General features: G+C 40.9%; 1 protein-coding gene across 1 annotated transcript in view; it reads right to left on the minus strand.

The window, feature by feature from the left end:
• The window catches only part of GDI2 (GDP dissociation inhibitor 2), a 36,636-nt gene extending 19,479 nt beyond the window's left edge, over positions 1 to 17,157 (minus strand). Inside the window, exons 1-4 of the mRNA XM_058532365.1 lie at positions 16,899 to 17,157; positions 5,568 to 5,675; positions 3,570 to 3,669; positions 300 to 434 (exon numbers count right to left, since the gene is read on the minus strand). Of these exons, the coding sequence (XP_058388348.1) occupies positions 300 to 434; positions 3,570 to 3,669; positions 5,568 to 5,675; positions 16,899 to 16,943 (388 nt within the window). The 5' untranslated portion in view covers positions 16,944 to 17,157. The remainder of the gene's footprint in view (positions 1 to 299; positions 435 to 3,569; positions 3,670 to 5,567; positions 5,676 to 16,898) is intronic.
• Between the last annotated feature and the right edge of the window lie 4,107 nt (positions 17,158 to 21,264).

Below are 21,264 nucleotides of genomic sequence, written 5' to 3' on the forward strand. Positions count from 1 at the left end.
TTACTCATTATTATTATTATGAAAAGAGCACTACTAGACCTAAACAGGCTCAGATTCACCAGCAACAAGGTATGTGATATAGACTCTCTCTAAGCTTCAAAAGAATAGGAATTACTGAAGACTGTGTTTACTGATATACTCTCAACTGCCTAAAACAGTGTCTAGCACATAACACACCCAATACATCTTTGCTGACACGATAAGTGGATGGATGGTTGATGTAGGGGACCTTAAATTGTATCTCTACAATTCCTTTCCATTATAAAATCTTAATATTCTGAGAAAATAAAATTACTTACTAGATGCCAGGGCTTCTGCTTCAGTGGAAGGAACCTTGTAGATTTTTCCTCCCTTATAGACAAAGCTCCCTTCAATCACTTTGAAATCCATATAGCGAGTGACCTCTGTAAAAAGCAGCATCTTAACCAGCTGACCTGTAAGAGTAACATAATTTAAACTATAACTTAAATCTACCTTCAAATATTAGCAGAAATAAAAGTACATTTACTTATACTAATGGCTTCCCATTTTTTTCTTAACATTGTCCAATGACTTCTACAAAAAAAGTCTCCAAAGCCATATTTTAAATGAGACAATGAGAATGCAGAATACTGTTTAGCATACTTAGAGCTATTTTTTTAAATGTTACAACTTCAAGGTTAATAATAACTTTATCAACTTGCTTTTATAAATGCTATACAATAATTATTAGAGGTATGAAGTTTAGAATTATGGTACTATTGCAATGGGTGTGGGTTTCTTTAAAGTTCCTATTGTATTTTAGAGAGGCAACTCGTAGGCAAAATTTTTCAGGAATTTGTGCTTTTCAGCTTCTAAGTCCATTTATACTTATTAAAATGAACATTAATTTCAGAAAAAGAAAAAGCCAGGCATACAATTAAAAATATTACCTGCCTATAAACCAAAGAAATTTTGGTATATTAAAAATATTGAGAAACCAAACAAAATTATTTTAAAGCTCATTTGAAAGGATAAACATACTATAAAGGTCAAAAACAATGTTTTTGAGAAGAAGGAATACAGTAATGAGGAAAGCTTTATGCTGCCAGGTATTCAAGTATACTGTGCAATCATATCAGTTAGGCCATACAGTGGCAAACAACAGACTCAGGTGTGAGAATCCAACATATGATAAAAGTTCTAATCAAAGTGGAAAAGACAAATGGTATTCAGGGAAAATTGATTAGCCATTTTGGAAAAATAAATTTCAATCTCTACTTCTCAAACAATAGGATAATAAAATAGATAACTTTATTTATATGGTAAAACAGGTGAATTTATTTATACAGTGAAAGAATTAAAGGAACCAATAAAAGGAAGAAAGATCAACCAATGACTACATGAAAATTAAAAGCTTTTGTACAGAAAAAAAATACAAGAGTTATATATAAGGCCAATCATAAACTAGAAAAGATATTTTAAATGAGTATTATTTTGTTGTTAGTGCAGTGGAGTGGGTTTTGACTCCTAGCGACCCTGTGTACAGCAGAGGGGAACCCTGCCTGGTCTTTTTGTGCCATCCTCTCACCTTCTGGCACTCTATCAGACAACGCTCCACTGCTATTCATAGGGTTTTCATGGCCAATTTTTTCAGAAGTGGGCGGCCAGGTCCTTCTTCCTGATCTGCCTAGTCTGGAAGCTCCACTGAAACCTGTCCACCATTGGTGACCCTGCTGGCATTTGAAATACTGGTGGCAGAGTTTTCAGCATCCCAGCAACATGCACCTGCCACAGTATGAAGACCAAAACACAGGTGATGCGGTTCCCTGACCAGGAACTTAACGGAGGCTGACGTGGTGAATACGCCAAATCTAAACCACTAGATCCCACCAGGGCTGGCCCAAAAGGGTATTTAATAGCTCTTTCACAACGATAAGGAAAAATACAAAAACCTCAATAGAAGAATGTGCAAAACCCAAGGCTGGCCAATTCACTAAAGAATATACAAGCCAGTAAAGATCTAGAAATCAAATAAATAGATGTATTTTTTAAATCCATTATTTCGCCTTTTAATATGACAAAATGGCAAAAACTAAAATGAACAATATCTGGGCTTGGTAAAGGTCCTGGGAAAGGGGCAGTCTTACAGTCTTCTAGTAAAAGTAAAATTTCGCAATATAAAGGAAACCTTAAAAAAATCATTGCCTTTTTCCCCATAATACACTTCTAGCAGTATACAATGAGGTTTATCACACACACACACACTCTCTCTCTCTCAATATACGTTCACAATATATTGGTAGAAAAACATGTTAATTGGGGAGGAAAAAAAGAAAAAACAAAAATATATATATAGCCTGGCAGGTTATACACCAAAATATTAACCATGATTCTAGATGTAAGAGTTTGGCTATGAAAATTTTATTTCCTTCTGCTTATTTCTGTTAATAAAATTTTAATAAGACCATTTTATTACTTATACAGTCACGCGCCACATAATGACATTTTGGTGGTATACGATGATGGTCCCATGAGATTAGTACCATATACAGCCTAGGTGTGCAGTAGCTATACCATCTAGGTTTGTGTAAGTCCACTCTGTGATGTTCACACAACGATGAAATCAGCTAAAGACACGCTTCTCAGAACATATCCCTGTTGTTAAGCAACACATGGCTGTGTAATAAAAACCACTGTGTTTACAATTTACCTCAAGAGAATTCAGTTAGTTAATTTTACATTTCAGACAAAATTCAAAGAAGATCTTTCCATTAAAACAAACTGGAACATCAACTCAAAAAAAGGAGAAAGGGTGGCACATACTTTATTTCATGGGACATAAATAGACTTATACCAACCATTTAGTTTTTCAGTGTCATCTCAGAAAAAGGTACTAATATCACAGCAATTTAAAAAGATATTTAGGGGCCAGCCCGGTGGCGCAAGCGGTTAAGTGCACTCACTCTGCTGCCGCGGCCCAGGGTTCGCCGGTTCGGATCCCAGGCGCGCACCGACGCACCGATTGTCAAGCCGTGCTGTGGCAGCGTCCCATATAAAGTGGAAGAAGATGGGCACAGATGTTAGCCCAGGGCCAGTCTTCCTCAGCAAAAAAAGAGGAGGATTGGCAGATGTTAGCACAGGGCTGATCTTCCTCACAAAAAAACAAAAAAAAACAAAACAACAACAAAAAAAAGATATTTAGCTCCTCTAATTAAAAATATGAGAAAAAATAAACGTGAAAAAATAATTTTAAAAGCCTAGAAACTAGAAAAACATTAATATGGCTGTTTCTGAATGCGTAGTTACCTAAGACTCACCAAAGCATCAGGAGGATAGTCTGTTATAAATGCTTACCATTTTGGTATGAATTGTGCCACATCCCAATTTTGCTTCTCCAGAACCAATTACTAATAAGTCACCCCCTCTTTCCTTCCATTCTCAACTTACTGACTCTAGACACCTGAAATAGACCATATTACTCACCATACTGTTGCCATTCAACAAAATCCATTGCCACATACCCTGAATAATACTTTTTGTCAAGAGTTAGTTGCTACTTTTAAATTGGATTCAGTGGACTGTCAGAAATTTAAGTTAGAATTCTTTACCATTAGCCATAAGGAACTTGGGAATTAAGTCAACATTCCAGTCTCTTCCTCTCCCCATTGATGCTGGTGGTGCTCCTGGTATTTTAAATCTTTTGTATAACTAAAACCAAAACAAAAAATACCCATAATGTAACAAAATTTAATTTTCATTATGCTATGCAACTATTTTTTGATGAAGTGGTTTTGGTATAACTAAACACCACTAACATGAGGTAAAGTATAACAAGGGCATTTCATTTTTAATCAGATAAAATTTTTACCAAAGTTCCAATATATATGTAAACTAAATATATTACTAAACTAATGAATGCTAAAATAAATACTGCAGAGGTGGTGTTTGTTGGCCTTTTACTAGCAGAAAAGCAAGAATACAAAATAAACTGTCAGTGACAAACTAGTTATGCAGACACATCCCTTATTATTTGTAGAAATCATTTAAACTTATTCTCGCCTCAATAAAAACCTAATAAATGCTTAATTTTGCTTTCATAGTTATGTAAGGAGTTAAAAACAAATTTTCAGTTAATTTATAATTTATATGAATTGAGTAGGAGCTCTAGATAAAAAGAAGCTTGCAATTTAAAATGTGAGACCATTCAACCCATGAATTCTACTGCTAAGGTGGAAGAGAATAAGCAAAGTTGTATATATTTACTCAGTAAAAATCTCCACATCCTTGAGCATATTCACACACACACACAAAAGAACACAGCTTTGCTCATCTTATTGAAGATTCTCCTAGGCGTGGAAGGAATGGTGACAACACATCAACCCACGGATTATTTACAATGAAGAGGTCTGGCGGTCATCACCTTACCCAGGGGCAAACTTAGCATCATGAAGAGGAGCGGCAACCACACATTGTGTGCCTCCTGATATGGTGCAATATGAAGTACCCAACAATACTTTCTTATAAACTAGCCTAGATTTCTCAAAAGAAAAAAATGGGGAGACTTTTATAGAATAAGAGAATAAAGACAAACACCACCAAAGGCAATGCTTAAACCGGTTTAAAAAAAAAAAACACTACACAGCAATATAAGACATTCTTGGCATCACTGGGAAATTTGAATATGGTCTGGATATTATTGTTAATTTACGTAAATGTGGTAATGGTATTATGATTATGTAGGAGAATGTTATTCTCAGTAGATGAACGCTAAAATATTTAGGTCCAGTATCAAGATGTCTATTACTTTCAATGGTTCAAAATCAGTAACACAAAAAGATAGACATGAAGCAAATGTAGCAAAATGGTAACTGCTGAATCCATATGGAAGGTTTTTGATCCACTGGTATTATTCTTTCAGCTTTTCTGTATGCCTGAATATAGAAAAAAGCTTTCTGATATAAAGTTTATTTTATCAAAGTTATTACTTAAAAAGTAATTAATGATATATATATATATCTCCTATAAGGCACAATACAGCTCTTATCCATGCATGTGGGATGATGAACAAACCTCACACAGAGAAATAAATATATTTAGTAAAACACACTTTGGAAATGCTTCATGTGCCCATGTTCTAAAAAAGCAGGAAGCAACGCAGTATAGAGAAAGGAGCTAAGCTCTGGAGACAAATAGCCTGGCTTCACAACCCTTCTCTGGGATTTTAACCCCACAGAGACTACTCTGTCGTCTGAAAAATGGAGATAAAATCTCTTTGAGTGACTGGGAGAATAAATAAGACCATGTGGAAAGCACTTGGGCATTGTGCCTGGCATACATCAGGTCTTCATCAAAAGGTGATCCTCTATGCACCCTGCTGAGTCTATACTCTATTAACTTTGAGAGTTAGAGATAACTGCTCCAGAGCGTAACCAAGGTCATGATTTAAATTTCTGCAAGTCCCAAACTAGGAGCTCCTGAAAAATTATGATGCAACAGATAATATATTTAATAAAACAAAACTAAAACCATGTATAAGGAGTAAAGTTGAGATTCACAAGTAAAAGATTCAAAGTATGAAAGGCATATTAATTTATTATAATACTTACATCTTCCAGAGGTGTTATAGATGCACTTTCTCCTCCATAATATGGGTTTCTATCCATGTGAAGAACTTTCTTTCCATTCACCGACATTATACCTGACAGGATACATTCCTACAGCAAAAGCATAAGTATCTTCAAAAGAAGGAAAGTGCTACACCATGTTTCAAACAGATACTTAATTTTTTTAAAAAAGCCTGTCATTAAACATTCTTTTAATAATTAAAACTTATATATGTGCAATATATGATGTAATTTAAGGACAAAGTCCTAAAGCAACCAGGGTTCAAAGTGTGGTCTGTGGACCCCTAGGGGTCCCAAGGTCAAAACTATTTTCATAATAACACTAGACATTATTCACTCTGACATTTGCACTGATGGTGCAAGATGAGTGGTGGATAAAGCAAATGAAGGCAGTGGCTCTACACTGCACTCGTCACTATATTCTTCACCACCAGGCACTCACAGTTTAAGAAACAAGGCCAGTCTCACTTAAGAATATCCTTGATGCAGCATGAAAAACTACCTCTGTTAAATGTACACCCACCCTTGAACACCTATCTTTTTAATATTCTGTGTGGCAAAATGGGAAGTACACATAAAGCAATTATGGCTCAAGGAAAACCTTTTGTGCAACTAATTTGTAATCTGAACTAGCTACTTTTTTCATGGATCATCATTTTTATTTGAAAGAACAACTGCTTGACAAACTATGACTACTCAGACTTAGGAATCTGGCAGACATTTTCTCAAACCTGAACGTCAAGGAAAATAACTGACAGTATATGCTGCCAGAAACAAAAAGTCAGAATTTTGAATAAAAATTTGAATTTTAGAAAACTTACATCCACCACCACGGGCACGTCAAATCCCCAATACTTAAAGGACTTTTCAGACAATAGCAGCGATGATATTAACAAACATGAGTTTTTGATACTGTATAATGAAATGTGTCAACAATTTGAAGATCTGCACTACTCAGTAAACCACTATTTTCCAAATGAACAATGAATGATGTTACAAAATCATGCAGGGGGTAAAAGAGCAATTCAAAGTGCAAGCTAGATTAATGGATTTTAATGTAGCAGAATATGAAATGTTCACTGATGCGGTTTCAGATTTCATATTGCAATTAATTTAAAAAAAAAAACCCTGCCACTTGTGTTTTAGTATAAATCAAAGAAGACAACAATCTGAAAGGCTATTAAAATACTTCTCCCTTTTCCAACTACACATCTGTATAAGGCCTGATTTTCTTCATATACTTCACCTAAGACAGTGTATCACAAAAGACTGAACACCCAAGCAGATATGAGAATCCAGCTATCTTGTAAGCCAGACACTAAAGAGATGTGCAGAAAAAGTAAAACAATGGTACTCTTCCCGCAAATTTTTTTGTTTTGGAAAACAGTTACACTTCATAAAATTGTTATTGAAGTTAACACGTAATGGGTTCATCATTGTTATCTTTAAGTGAATTAATAAAATATTTTTTTAATTTCTCAGTGTTGATTTCTAATATGATAACTATTGATAGATATAACCCTTAAAACAAAAGCTCTTCCAGGTCCTCAATTTCTAAGAGCGTAAATAGATCCTGAGACCAAAGGGTTTGAGAACTAGAGCCCTACAGGAAGCATCCAGGATAACCATTAATACACTGACAGTCAACAGAGGATTATAAACGACCACTCTCAGGAAAAAGGTAAATAAAGCATGGATACTAAGACACATCAAATCTAAATGGGGGTGGGGATAAGAAAGAATACGATTAACGGATCAATGAGAAGAAACAGAGATGGGATATACATTCACTCAAGACCGTGATACCAGGGTTTTGGTGATCAGAGCTTTATTTTTTAAAAAGACAAAGGAAATCCCATGTTATCTCTATAAATCCTTAGTACTTCACAAATTTATCCCCAAGACCCTCGATAGCAGAAAACAATCTCATTCCTCTACAAGTCTGACTTTGAAACCTTCATTTTCAAAATTCATACTATTTCAAATTTTCCTCTGTAATATTATCTATTCATTTTAGTATTTTTTAAATGTTTTAAATTACATAATATCGAGTTCAAATTTCACTCCAGGAGTGTGCATCATTTCTTACTTTGATCAAGAAACAAAACCCTGTGAGCACTCCAGAAGGCCACCTCATGCCCTGTTCCAGTCATAGCCACCCCTCACTCCCAGCCACTCTCATGACTTCTAAGAAGAAAGATTTGTTCTGCTGGTTTTTGAACTCTGAATGGAATCATGTGGTATACAGTTTCTGTGTACACCTTTTAATCAACATCATGTTTATAAGATTCATCCATGTTTTGCGGGTAGTCGAAATTCACTTACTCTCATTGCTGTAGAGCAGAGGTCCCCCAAGTACTCGAACCAAATCCAGCCCGCAGACTATTTTTGTAAATAGTTTTACTGGTAAACACCCATGGCCGTTCATTTACAAAGTGTCTATGGCCGCTTTCACTGTACCACAGCAGAACTGCAGTTGTGACAGGGACCGTCTGGCCTGCAAAATCTACAATAGTGACTATCTGGACCTTCACAGAAGGTTTGCTAACCCTGCAAGCAGAGGATCTCAAAGTGTGCTTCCCAATTTGGTATCACCTGTGAACTTGCTAGAAATGTAAATTCTAAGCAGAGTCTCAAACTTCAGTTTGCATCCACATCACCTGGGCGGCTTGTTCAAAACAGACTGCCGGGACCCACCCCCAGAGCTTCTGAATCAGCAGGACTGGGGTGGGGCCCGAGAATTTGCATTTCTTACCAGTTCCCAGGTAATGCTAATGCTCCAGGACCAAGTTCAAGAACCACTACTAAAGTAGAACTGCCCAAACTTTATAAAACATAAGAATCACCTGGGGATCACGTTAAACTGTAGATTTTGATCCAGGGTATCTGGGGTGAGGCCTAACCACCTGCACTTCTAGTAAGCTCTAAGGTGTCGCACAAGCAATTGATCCATGGACCACACTCTGGGTAACAAAGCTGTAGAGGATTCTGATGAATGAATATACCACACGAATATACCACAGTATATTGATGCATTCTACTGGTGATAGACATTGGGGTAGTTTCCAGTTTTTGACTATTACAAATAATGCTCTATAAACATTCTCAATGTTGTCTTTTTTTTGTGTGTGTGTGAGGAAGATCAGCCCTGTGCTAACATCTGCCAATCCTCCTCTTTTTTTGCTGAGGAAGACTAGCCCTGGGCTAACATTTGTGCCCATCTTCCTCCACTTTATATGGGACGCCACCACAACATGGCTTGCCAAGTGGTGCGTCAGTGCGCGCCCAGGATCCGAACCGGTGAACCCCGGGCTGCCGCAGCAGAGCGCAAGCACTTAACCACTTGCGCCACCAGGCCGGCCCCTCAATGTTGTCTTTTTTGTATGCATTTGTTGGATACATATCAAGGAGAGTCCAAGTACGTTCAACTTCAGCAGATACTGCCAAACAGCTTTCCAAAATGGTTGTGCCAAATTACACTTTTGTCAGCAGTGTACGAAAGTTCCTGTTGTTTCAAATCCTTGCCCGACACTTGTGTTGTTGTCCTTTTAATTTTAGCCATTCTAGACGTGGTTTAATTTGCATCTCCTGACAACTAATGAGGCTGAGCACTTTTTTAGTTTACTGATAATTAGGGTATATTCTTTTGATAAGAGCCTATTCAAATTATTTGCCCATTTTTAAAATGGGCTTTCTGTCTTTTTCTTACTTATATATTCTGGATATATAAAAGTCCTTTATTGGTTACATGTATTGCAAATATCTTTTTCCACTCTGTGGCTTGCCCTTTCACTTCCTTAATGTCTTGATACACAGAACTGAAGGTATTTTACAACTACAAAAATCATCCCTAATATTATCAAAAGCACTTCATTTCATTTGTTCAAAAAAAAAAATCTAAAGAAACATTAACATATATGGTTCAACATATTATATGAAAGTAGAATAACATTTACTATCTCAAAAATAGGTTTTGACATAAACAGAGGAAGACTGAATTATCACATTTCCAGTTGACAGAAGTAGACTTCAAGGTCCAAGTTTTGGAAGCAAAATCAGAGCAAGCAGCTTTGAGTGCTGCACAGCTTCTACACAGGACTTTTCACGCTCCACTGCAAGTAAGCATGACCCACTCACCAGACCACGGCTCTAACGCAACAGGCACTGAAGGCTGAGGCCTCATAAAGGGCCCCATATTCAGCAAAGTCCAAAGAGCTGATACTAACTACCTCTAACGGCATCACTTGGAGCAAATATGACAGAAGCTAATTAAAAATCTGCAGGTCCATTGATTCTTCTAAACCCATCTATAGAAGACTGCTTTTAGGGGGCCGGCCCCGTGGCTTCGCGGTTGGGTGCGCGCACTCTGATACTGGCAGCCCAGGCTCGGATCCCGGGCGCACACCAACACACCGCTTGTCGGGCCATGCTGAGGCGGCGTCCCACATACAGCAACTGGCAGGATGTGCAAGTATGACATACTACTATCTATTGGGGCTTTGGGGAGAAAAGGGGGAAAAAAAACAGAAGAGGAGGATTGGCAATAGATGTTAGCTCAGGGCCAGTCTTCCTCAGCAAAAAAAGAGGAGGATTGGCATGGATGTTAGCTCAGGGCTGATCTTCCTCACACACACAAAAAAAGATTGCTTTTAGAGCCAGCCCTGAGGGCCTAGCAGTTAAGGTTCCACTTGTCCCATTTTGGCATCCCATTTACATTACCAAAAGAATAAAATACATAGTAGCATAAATGTAATACTTTAAATTTTGCTTTACAACATGAGACGAAGTCATTAATTCACTGTAAAATTTATCAATCATATTGGGCATAGGGTGTACATTAATGACCCTAAAATTTTAACATCTTCCAAAATTAACAACTAAAAATCTACTACAACTACCTATCTGGTGAATACAGAATAACAAGCAAAGTACATTCAAGTCAGAGAATATACTCTAAGTGAATTTCCTTTTTTTGCACTAAAAAACCTGGGCCATCCATCAGATGTGTCAAGAATACTGATAACTTTTACCAGGAAACATACAAATGAATATTAACCAACATATTAGTCTTAAATCTAACATGAGAGTACTCCACATTTAATTTCAGGCTCACCCACAAACAACCTGAGCAGGACAACAATACACAGACTCACATCCATAATAACTAAAACTATAAAACCACCTTCAGAATCCAAGCTCTGGCACTTCATGTTGTCCTACAGGAAACAAAGTAACCAGATAAAACTGTTTAAAGTTCAGCTGTATCAAAGTTCTAGTATGTGTATATAGGTGGGGATGGGGGAAGAACCATTATCAGTGATACTGAAGTTCACTTCCCTTCAGCACCCTACGCCTGACAGTAGAGTTGCAATAATCAAAGGGTAACTAACTCATGTGGACAGCACCTCAACACATTAGGCAAAGCACCTCTTATGTAGTGAAGCCGCCTGAATGGCTTTCCTATATATAGGAACTGTGATGAACCTAAACGGTGTTTCCAAGGCCAGTGGTACTAAACAGTATCCTAGTATCCCGGAAAAGTTAATGCCCACCTGCCCTGCTACTTAGAGAGCAACTTAGGCTTGGAAGAGAATAGAGCCAGAGTACATTAATATTCTGATATAACTTGCAAGTGACCAAACTAAATGCCCATTAAAACTCTAAATCCTACTTAAATTTTTAAGTTTTGTTATGAGGGGAAAAAAAAAACTAACAGAAAGTAAATGCACACAAAAATATAATTAGGAAAACAAAGTGGGGCCAGCCTGGTGGTGCAGCGGTTAAGTGTGCGCACTCCACTTCGGCGGCCCAGGGTTCCCAGGTTCAGATCCCGGGCGCGCACCAAAGCACCACTTGGCAAGCCATGCTGTGGTGGCATCCCATATAAAGGAGAGGAAGATGGGCACGCATGTTACCCCAGGGCCAATCTTTCTCAGCAAAAAGAGGATTGGCAGATGTTAGCTCAGGGCTGATCTTCCTCACAAAAAAACAAAAGAATTTAAAAAACAAAAAAAAGAAAGAAAACAAAGTACCTAATAACTAATATTAAGGAAAAGTGTCTTTTGAAAGCTACTTATCTAGAAATATGAGAAAAATGTATTACCTAGAAAAATTTTAAATCAGTTAATGTCAATGGTATATGTCTTACAGCAATAAAATAATAAAAATGATTGTTAGTTTTCAGCAGAATAAGTGTTTCTTTAAATGTCTCTGCCCCTTTAATGCATCTCATTAAAATCGATCAAAAGATAACTTTTCTTGAAATTTGGCTCTAATTATATCTTTCCTGCTCAAAATCCTCTCCCCACTGCCTAGAAGATAAAGTTCAAATTTCTTGGCCTAGTATATTCAGCATTCTTGGTGGTATGCCTTCTTTGCAATCCTGTTTTCCGTTACACCTCTTCATAACTTCTGTTTTAGGCAAAATAAACTCCCTATTCCCTATATACACCCTCTTCTTAATACCAATTTACACTGCTCTCTCTGCCCAGAAAATCACTCCTCATGTTCAAAGCTTACCAATATTTTTAAAAGCCAGCTCCAATACCTCCTTCTTTATGAAGGTTTTCCTGATTCCCGTCTGAATTCCCACATGCGTCTCTCTTACGGCACTCAGTACTTTCTCTCATTAACTCGTAGTATAGTCACCCCCTACATGGGAACAAGCTACTTACAGACAGGTGTGTTTACCTTTCTATTGCCCATAACTGACGACAATAGTCACAGGTCATTTAAATAACTGAAAACTGGGTAAGCCATTACTCCAGGAGGAGTCTTTAATCAGGTACTGTGTGAGGGGAGGTAGAGGTAATTGCAGATTACCCTGTACGTGAGCCAAAACACTTGCCTAGTGGTCTTTCAAACCGAATGTCTCATTACTATCTCTATGTGCTAAAATATGTCTGATTCTATGTCCATTCTAGTGGGCCAGTAAGCTTACGGCTGATTTAAAATACAAACTGCCTACAAGATATCTATACCTTCCAAAAGTAAGGCATTTATACATATTGGCCCGATGATCACTACGGCAGTGGACAGAAAGGCCTGTGTCTACAGAACTCTAATATAGCGTTGGCAAGGATTTTCAAGGAGCAAATCTAAGAGGCAATTTAAATTACAGTTCAAGATTTTTAAATCAGGTACAAAAACTCCTCTTTGAAAGCACAAAATTTTAACAAAGAGAAAGGAGGAAAAGTATTTTGGGATATAAAACAATTTTTTAAACATAAAATGCTGAGAACAATCTGGTTAAATATCACTATAGTGTACACTTCTCTTTATAACTCCTTACCAGAATTACTAAATAGAACAAAACAAATACCTCTGGGAAGCACAAATACCTGTGGAGTTAGTTACTCTTACTTTATAGACTATTTCTAAGAAGATTCATGAATTTATTGCCAAGCCCAAAGTCAATCAGAAGTAGCAAATTAGGGGCCGCCCCGTGGCTTAGCGGTTAAGTGCGCGAGCTCCGCTACTGGCAGCCCGGGTTCGGATCCCGGGGGCGCACTGACGCACCGCTTCTCCGGCCATGCTGAGGCCGCGTCCCACATACAGCAACTAGAAGGATGTGCAACTATGACATACAACCATCTACTGCGGCTTTGGGGGAAAAAAAGGAGGAGGATTGGCAACAGATGTTAGCTCAGAGACGGTCTTCCTCAGCAAAAAGAGGAGGATTAGCATGGATGTTAGCTCAGGGCTGATCTTCCCCACAAAAAAAAAAAAAAAAGTAGAAAATTGGGTGCTCAGAGGCTGTCTATACATGCTGAAAGAAAGTAAAAGTCGCCAGCCTAATAGCAAAGTAAGCGAGCCGGGGTGGAATGAAAAGCAGACTGTAGAACTCACAAGGCTGAGCAATCTGAGACTATTTAGTAAGGCGGGCCAAAGTTCCTACAAAGCTCACCAGGTCCCAATGGCTTCACGATACAGCATAACACAATAATTAACCCTCATGATGCGAAATCTTTAGTTATCAAGTTAATTAATTATGTTCCTTAGTTTGTTAAAGTTGTGGTATCATTTGGAAAGGCTCTTATCTAAAAGTTTTGGTTCTAGGGCAGGCCCCGTGGCTTAGCGGTTAAGTGCGCGTGCTCCGCTACTGGCAGCCCGGGTTCCCATCCCGGGCGCACACCGACGCACCGCTTCTCCAGCCATGCTGAGGCTGCGTCCCACATACAGCAACTAGAAAGATGTGCAGCTGTGACATACAACTATCTACTGGGGCTTTGGGGGAAAAAATAAATAAAATTAAATTAAAAGTTTTGGTTCTTTAAAGCGATAACCCTCAATTGCTTAGAAAATTCAATTATATGGAATATCCTATTTCTCCCAGAGAAAGAAGATTTTGCTCTAGTTTTTACCAAATCTTCTTTATTAAAGTTACTATCAATATTTGTGGATTAACCTGACCTTATTTTAGATGTAACTATCAATGCAAACAAGGACAACACTAGGCAACACAGAGAAACTCCAACACATCCTTCCACTTTATTTTAAAAGTAACAAGTTAATCGTACTAAAGTACTTGACACACTGGCATCACATAATATTTGGTACCCATAACTGATAGCATACGCCTGTTTTCAGGTTCTTAAATCTCAGGCACTATATATTTATAAACCAAAAACTAAGAAAATTAGGGGCCAGCAGGGTGGTGCAAGCAGTTAAGTGCGCGCGCTCCGCTGCGGCGGCCCAGGGTTCACAGGTTCGGATCCCAGGCGCGCACCCATGCACCACTTGGCAAGCCATGCTGTGGCGGTGTCCCATATAAAGTGGAGGAAGATGGGCATGGATGTTAGCCCAGGGCCAGTCTTCCTCAGCAAAAAGAGGAGGATTGGCAGACGTTAGCCCAGGGCGGATCTTCCTCATAAAAAAAAAAAAAAAAAAAAAACTAGGAAAATTAAATATGTTCACTCTAAATACTCAAAGTTAATTCTAACTTGAGGGTTTTAAACTTTGGTGGTCTCTTCATTTAACTTTAAGTAATCAAAGTCCTTGTGTCACTAAAAATGAGGGTACAAGATTCATCATTATCAAAATCATCCCGTCACCACTATTCCTATCAATGATGGTAATAATGTGATTGCTCTGAATTGATATAATTCTCAAAAAATATGTCACAAAACAATCTATGAAGGCTCATAGGTATTAAAGTTATCACAGCTATAATATGATAGCAAAAATTGGTCTGATTTCTAGTTAGGTATGCGTCTACCACTCACCAAAAATCCAAATGAATCCAATTAATTAATCCTAATGAAAATTTAAATAAAGTGCATTATCTGAACTTGGTTGTTATACAAGACTGTGCTGTCTTTGCTACAATGTGATGCTTCTGAACTAGGCAGGTAGAAACCTGCGTGATGATGGATTTGCACTCATTTGTCCACGCTCAACTGACCTAACCAAGAGCAAATCTGAAAGACCAGCACTAACCGTAGAAAAACAGTGGAACTCACTGGCTCTTACAACATGCGGGCAGCAACAGTGCCCATTCCAGTGAGCAAAATCCATCACAAACTAAGCTCAGCTCAGAATCCCAATTAGGCATTTTAAAAACTAAAAAGACAACCCTGCAGTGGGTAGGCCAATTCATTTAGGCATCCAACAGTCTTCCAAATCACCACCAAAAAGGAAATTCAACCCAATATCTCACATTCAAAATGACTAAATAGCTTTCTAGGTAAGTAATCTCATCTATTTGGTACTATTTCCTAGGCAGGCACATGTCTATCTCTGGACCGGTCAAATATAATGAAGCATTCAGAAATGAGTATTCTCCAACAATCACCATAAATCACTATAAACAGAAAAATGACAGGCCAGAAAAGTGCCATTCTAGTTCCTAACAACCTTTTCCTAAAAAATTAGCCAAATTAAAGTTAAAACGTTTTCTCTTGTCTAGAGAAATCTAAAATAGTTATTTTGGAGTGTTACCTGAAAAAAATATTAATTTGATCCTGAGAGATTACAGTGCATTTCAACAACCCTGAAGCAGCGATTTACATTAAATGACCCAGAACTTTGGGATCAGATTATACAGGATACACAATATTTACATCAGCGTTCATCTTAAGACAAAGCAGCCCAAAGTCAGAATTTCAAATTTCCAAAAAATTCTAATAATGAAAATGGTCTTCTCTTCAAATGGAATCCTTTTGCAAGATGAATAGTATTCATTTTCTTAAAAAAGGACAAAAAGAAGTACTACAAGATACAACACCTGCCTGCATTATTTGCAGATTATCTAAAGGTCTCTAGACAGACAGATACCCAGGAAATTAAGTTTGCCATGGTATTAGCAACACCTTGCATTCACATGACAACTGCATTTTTTATGTTGGTACTGATTGATCTCCTAACTCCCTGAAGAGGATAGTAGTGGAGAACTTGGCCTCTGGCAATCCATCACCAACCCATGTCTTAAGGGAAAGCATCCAGAAGAGACAATGGAGTCAGGGAACAGACCAAACAAAAGGAAAACGTGGCAAAAGTCAGGTGAGAAAGGGTTTGATAGACAAGTTTTGAGAAAACTCATTTCCAATTCTACAGATGCTCCGTTAAGTGGGATAGGAGGGTGGTTACAAGGAATGGACAATGCTTCTCAACTGGAGTGGGGATAGGAAAACTACTTTTCTCCAAAAACTTAAGTTAACTGAACTCTGACAATTACAAAACAGTGATTATCCAAAGACTTGTCACAAAGCCTTGCGCCTCGTTCTGGCAGCCAGAGCTGAGTGGTAGTAGTGGCTGCAGGCTAAGCAGGAAATGCAACTGTGAGTGGCTTCCACCCTCCCCCACTCTGCCTGGCGCTTTTCCGTTTCCAATCCGGAGAGGCCATCCACCCGTGAGGGAGGTGGAGGGGCATCAACACCCCGATCCGGGCTTCTACGGTGCCTTCTGCAGCACAGCGACACTCCGCTGTTCCCCCCACCTGTATTTCGCCGTGACCACCCATCAGGGCACCCACGGGACCGCGTCTTCCATCTCCTGGCGCCCCCTTCCGCACTCAGAGACGACCCACTCCACCGGCCGACCCGCCCCTGCGCGGCCGCGAGCCCCCGCGCAGGCCCACTCCAGCTCCCGACCCCCGCGAAGTTCAGCCCCCGAAACCTCGACGGAGGACGCCCCCCGCGGCCAGGCCGAGGCTCGGGGCCGACGCGCGCAGGCCGTTCCGCGCGGTCTGGCGGGGTGGGCCTCGCCTCCCGCGGCGGGAGCGACGGGGCTGGGGAGGGGGCTGAGCCCCGGCCTCCCGCCCCCCGGCCCCCGGCCCGCCCCCGGCCCCCGGCCGCGCCGCCGCGCGGAGCTCACCGTCAGGCCGGTGCCCAGCACGATCACGTCGTACTCCTCATTCATGGCGGGGCAGGGCGAGGACGGGAGCGCAGAGGCGGCGCAGGATTCTAGGGGCAGGGGTTATGCGGCCACCCTGGCGGGGCGGGGAAGCGCTCCGGCGGCCTCGGGCCGAGGAAGAGGGCAGCCGGGAGGAGAGGTATACGGAGCTGGAGAGGACGGAGGCCGGCCGCCACCTCAGACGGGAAGAGAAGAGCGGGGCACGGAGGGGAGGGAAGGTGGGGAGGGGAGGGAGAGCGGGCGGCGACCCGGGCCTCCGCAGCCGGGGCGGGGCCTAGAGGAGGCGCTGGAGGGCCGTCGATCACGCCCTTCCCGCGCTCTCATTGGCTACGTCCCGTCGCCCGCCCAACCTTCTTCCGTTCCCACCTCTCGCGAGAAAAGGGCAGGATGCCTGCCGGTGGATTCCGGTTCCCCGCCCGGCCTCCTGCCACCGTGGTGGGAGGCGGAGGCGGTCGTGTGCGGACCCTGGAGGGCCGGAGGGGGCGTGCCCTCGGCCGGAGAGCGGCTGTCCGGTTCGTTAGTGCCGCCGCCGTGCAGGAGCCGGGGCGCGCCCCAGGCCCGCGCCCTGCCGCTGCCCTTGGACTTTGAGCCTGCGGCGGCCACGTGCGCCGGAACCGGCCGCGCGGGGTTCTAGGCGGGCGCGGGGAAGGCGGGCGGCCGCCCCGGGTTCCGCCCGCCGGGCTGGAGCCCACGTCCGGCGGCCCGACTCCCGCTGCGGCCCACGGCGGGCTCAGACCCCCCGGCGCTCCTGCGGCGCCTGGTCTCGTTTGCAACTTGTTTTGTTCTTTCTGTCCTGCCTCCCTTTTCCGAAGGAAAAAGGACCCAGCGTATTTTAAGGAGTTCAGAAATCACATACGTTTTATCTCACTTCCCGCCCTGTGTCATTCTTGCTTGTGCGTTGCCCCATGTGCACCCTTAGGAAATTCAGAAGAAAAAAAAAAACTTCCTTTTTAAAAGTAACCCTTAGAAAAAATTAAAAAAAAATAAAAGTAACCCTTGGTATAAAGAAAGGGGAAGGCCAGATTGGATTTGCAAGCAGGTCTGCGCCTACTGCGAGCTGTCACTTAGACCAGCTATAGAACTAGTATACGAATAGGTTTAGGCCATGCGTGTAGAAGAACCTTGGCCTTCCATCCCCTCTACCCCTACTTCCATCCCGCCACACACACCTTTTTTTTAGGATTCTCATTGGAATCTCCAGCTTTGGGTGAAGAGACAGGGGTAAGCAGAGGCTTGTGTTCTCACAGCAGACCCTATAGCGAGGCCTTCTAGACAAGCGATCTTCCTAAAGGCGTTGACAACCTGTATTTTCACCCTGAGATAGGTCTGCATAATCAGCCAACAAAAGAGTCGGTATTTCCTTCAAGCTTTACTTTCAAATATAGCTGGATAAGAGCTATTCAAAGTGAATCTTGGTAGACAGAACTTCCTTCATATTTAAATCATTCAGATTCAGGAAAGAATGAGAAAACATTTTTTGCAACGTTTCTTTGCCCCATAAAGAGAGTTTAAGAAAGTATGTTATATTGGAGAATAGACCTTTTTGAGGGGGAGGGAGAAGAAAGCAGTTTAAATTTACATACAGCCTTAATTGGATTTATATATATTAGTGACCAAAAGCATTTTTATAAGTAGACAAAAATCAAGAGCAAAGTTGACTACACTACTGAACAAATTATATAACAGTGGTGTAACTGAATTTTTGGTTGGCTAAACAGATGATGCCTTAAGGTCCTGCTCTTCCTCTCCAGGTAATCAGGAGTCACTCCATATATGCTTATAAACAATTATTTCTCACGGATCTGGAGGCTAGAGGTACAAGATCAAGGTGTGTCTGGTGAGGGCCCACTTCCTGTTTCTCATTGTCTTTTCATTGTGGGGCAAGGGATCTCTCTGGGGCTGCTTTTACAGGTTACCTATATATTTGAACTGACATGAAACACTGACCCTTTTTAAAAAAAATCAGTAATAACAATAAAGAGCCTTTTTCTCTTATTGTCATCAGCATCTGAATGTTGAAGAGGCTTTTAAGCCTATCAGCTGATTTATGTTACTATGTTTTAAGTGAAGGATATTTCATCAATATTCAGATAGAGTTACTGAGAAACTTAAAGGCATTGGATAAGGGAACTGAATTTAAGGCTAATAAGGCTCCTCAGTCTGATCCCTTACACTGAAATTTAGTTTTGTTGGCAGTACAAGTCCCATGGCCCAGCAGAAGGACCAAAAAAAACCTAAAAAACCAACTGGAGTAATCTTCAACAGGGTGAGTCCAAGCAAAATTGTGTCAGCTCTTGGATCTTCCACCCCACCTATTCCAGTTGCCAAGGAACTTGGTAGACAACAAATACTGTTTGTGGTGACCTGGCTTGAAAGCCACCAATTGGTTCAGTGTATCAAAGGCCACAGATGCCAGTTCTGATAGAGTGAAACAGGTTTGGAGGAAGTAGGTGGTTGGTGTAGAGGAGCGGAAAACACCATGAATCTTGAAAATATTTCAAATCCTTCTATAAAGCAAGAGTCCAGTGGGAGTCTTATTATACCTGGGCACTTGGGAATAACTGTTTGCTGATCTGTTTCTACTAAGCCTCCACCTGCACTTTACAAAGGAAGAACCTGAGTCCAAGGAAAAGAAATTTAGAGAGAACCTTAGCCCAGGCCACTTCCTCTGTCCCGAACCACTGCAACAGCTTCTCAACCCGTGTTCCCCCTCCTGTCTGTTCTGACCATTGTCTTCTTAAAATGTGAATCAGATCATGTTCATGCTTCCACCTCTTTTGCATTTAGAATAAAATGCAAATCTTTTAATATGGCCTAAAAAGTATGGTTTAATCTAGCCTCTCATCTGTCTCCCACTTCATCTTGCTTCTTGCTCGCTGCACTCCAAACACACTAGTCTTTCAGTTCCTAGAATCTGGTCAAGCTCTTAACCACCCAAGGGCCTCTTGTTGGTCCCATAGCCATCAGTCAACCTCACTTCCCCTCCTGCACTTCTTCTCACGGCTAGTTCTTTCCACTTCCTTAGTTTCAGCTAAAAAATCTTCCCTGACTAGCTCATCTAAAGTAGGTTCCTCTCAACCTTTATTCTCTATCAGCACGCCGCCTATTACTTTTTTTTTCATTGCTTTTTATCAAATTGGTAATTATTTTCTTTACTTGTTTTTTGTCTGCCTGCCAATCAGAGAGTAAACTCCATGAGGGCAGGGATATTATCTGTCGTGTGCACAGCTGTGCCCCTAACACCCAGAGCAGTGCTGAGCGCCTGCCAGATGGCGAGTAGATACTTGATGAATGAATGAGAGACCTGGAAGTTGATGCCTCAATCAACAAGGACTAAATGTGATAAAATAGGTACTAGTTCCTCTTGATACTTTTGAGAAGTGCAGCTTTACTTATAGCGGGAGATACTACAATTATATTTTAGAGGGTCTTCAAGATAGGGATCTATAAAATATAAACCTTTTTAAAACCTAGATAGCTAATGCTGAAGATAAAACATAATAGGATATCTAGAAAAAATTTAATGAATTTCCAAAAATACATATTTCCCTAGTTTATGATAGATCATTTACCCACCCCCCCACCCCCCCCCCAGTGTTCATCTGCTCCCAGTCCCCATCTCAGCAGTGACTGGCTCCACCCCGGGCCCAACCAGAATTCTAGATATCATCCTTGATTCTGCCTTCCTTCTCTCCTTCCACGTCTATTCCTGTTTTCTTTTGCTGTGTAACAAACAACCCTAGAACTTAGTGGCTTAAAAAAAAAACAACAACAAAACCTAGCGGCTTAAAACAACAATGTATTATTACCTCTTATGGTTCTGTGGGTTGAAGGGGCTCAGATGCGTGGGAATTACTTGGGTCTGTGACACAGCTGTAATCAGTGGCTGGGGTCATCTGAAGGCTGACCTGGACTGGACATCCAAGATGGTGCACTCACATGGCTAACAGCCGATGCTGGCTGTCGGCGGGCAGCTTAGCAGGGGTTGTCAGCCAGAGCAGCTATGTATGTGTGGCCTCTCCATGTGGCTTGCAGTTCTCAAAGTATCGTAGCTGTATTCCAAGAGCACAAGTTCCAAGAAACAAGAAATGGAAGCCGCAGGTCTCTTAATGTCTGGGCCCAGAAACTGGAACAGTGTCCCTTTTGCCATATCCTATTTGTCAAAGCAGTTACAGAGCACACCCAAATGCAAAAGGAGGAGCTCTCAGGCAGGACCTGCCTGTCAACAGGAAGAGTGTCAGTGAATTTGTAGCCATCCTTGATCTGCCATAACACTCCATTACATTCTAGCCTTTCCACCTCATAAAACTCCTTCCACTCCCTTCTC

Source organism: Diceros bicornis, chromosome 36 (assembly GCF_020826845.1).
Source record: "Diceros bicornis minor isolate mBicDic1 chromosome 36, mDicBic1.mat.cur, whole genome shotgun sequence".
Taxonomy (NCBI): Eukaryota; Metazoa; Chordata; class Mammalia; order Perissodactyla; family Rhinocerotidae; genus Diceros; species Diceros bicornis.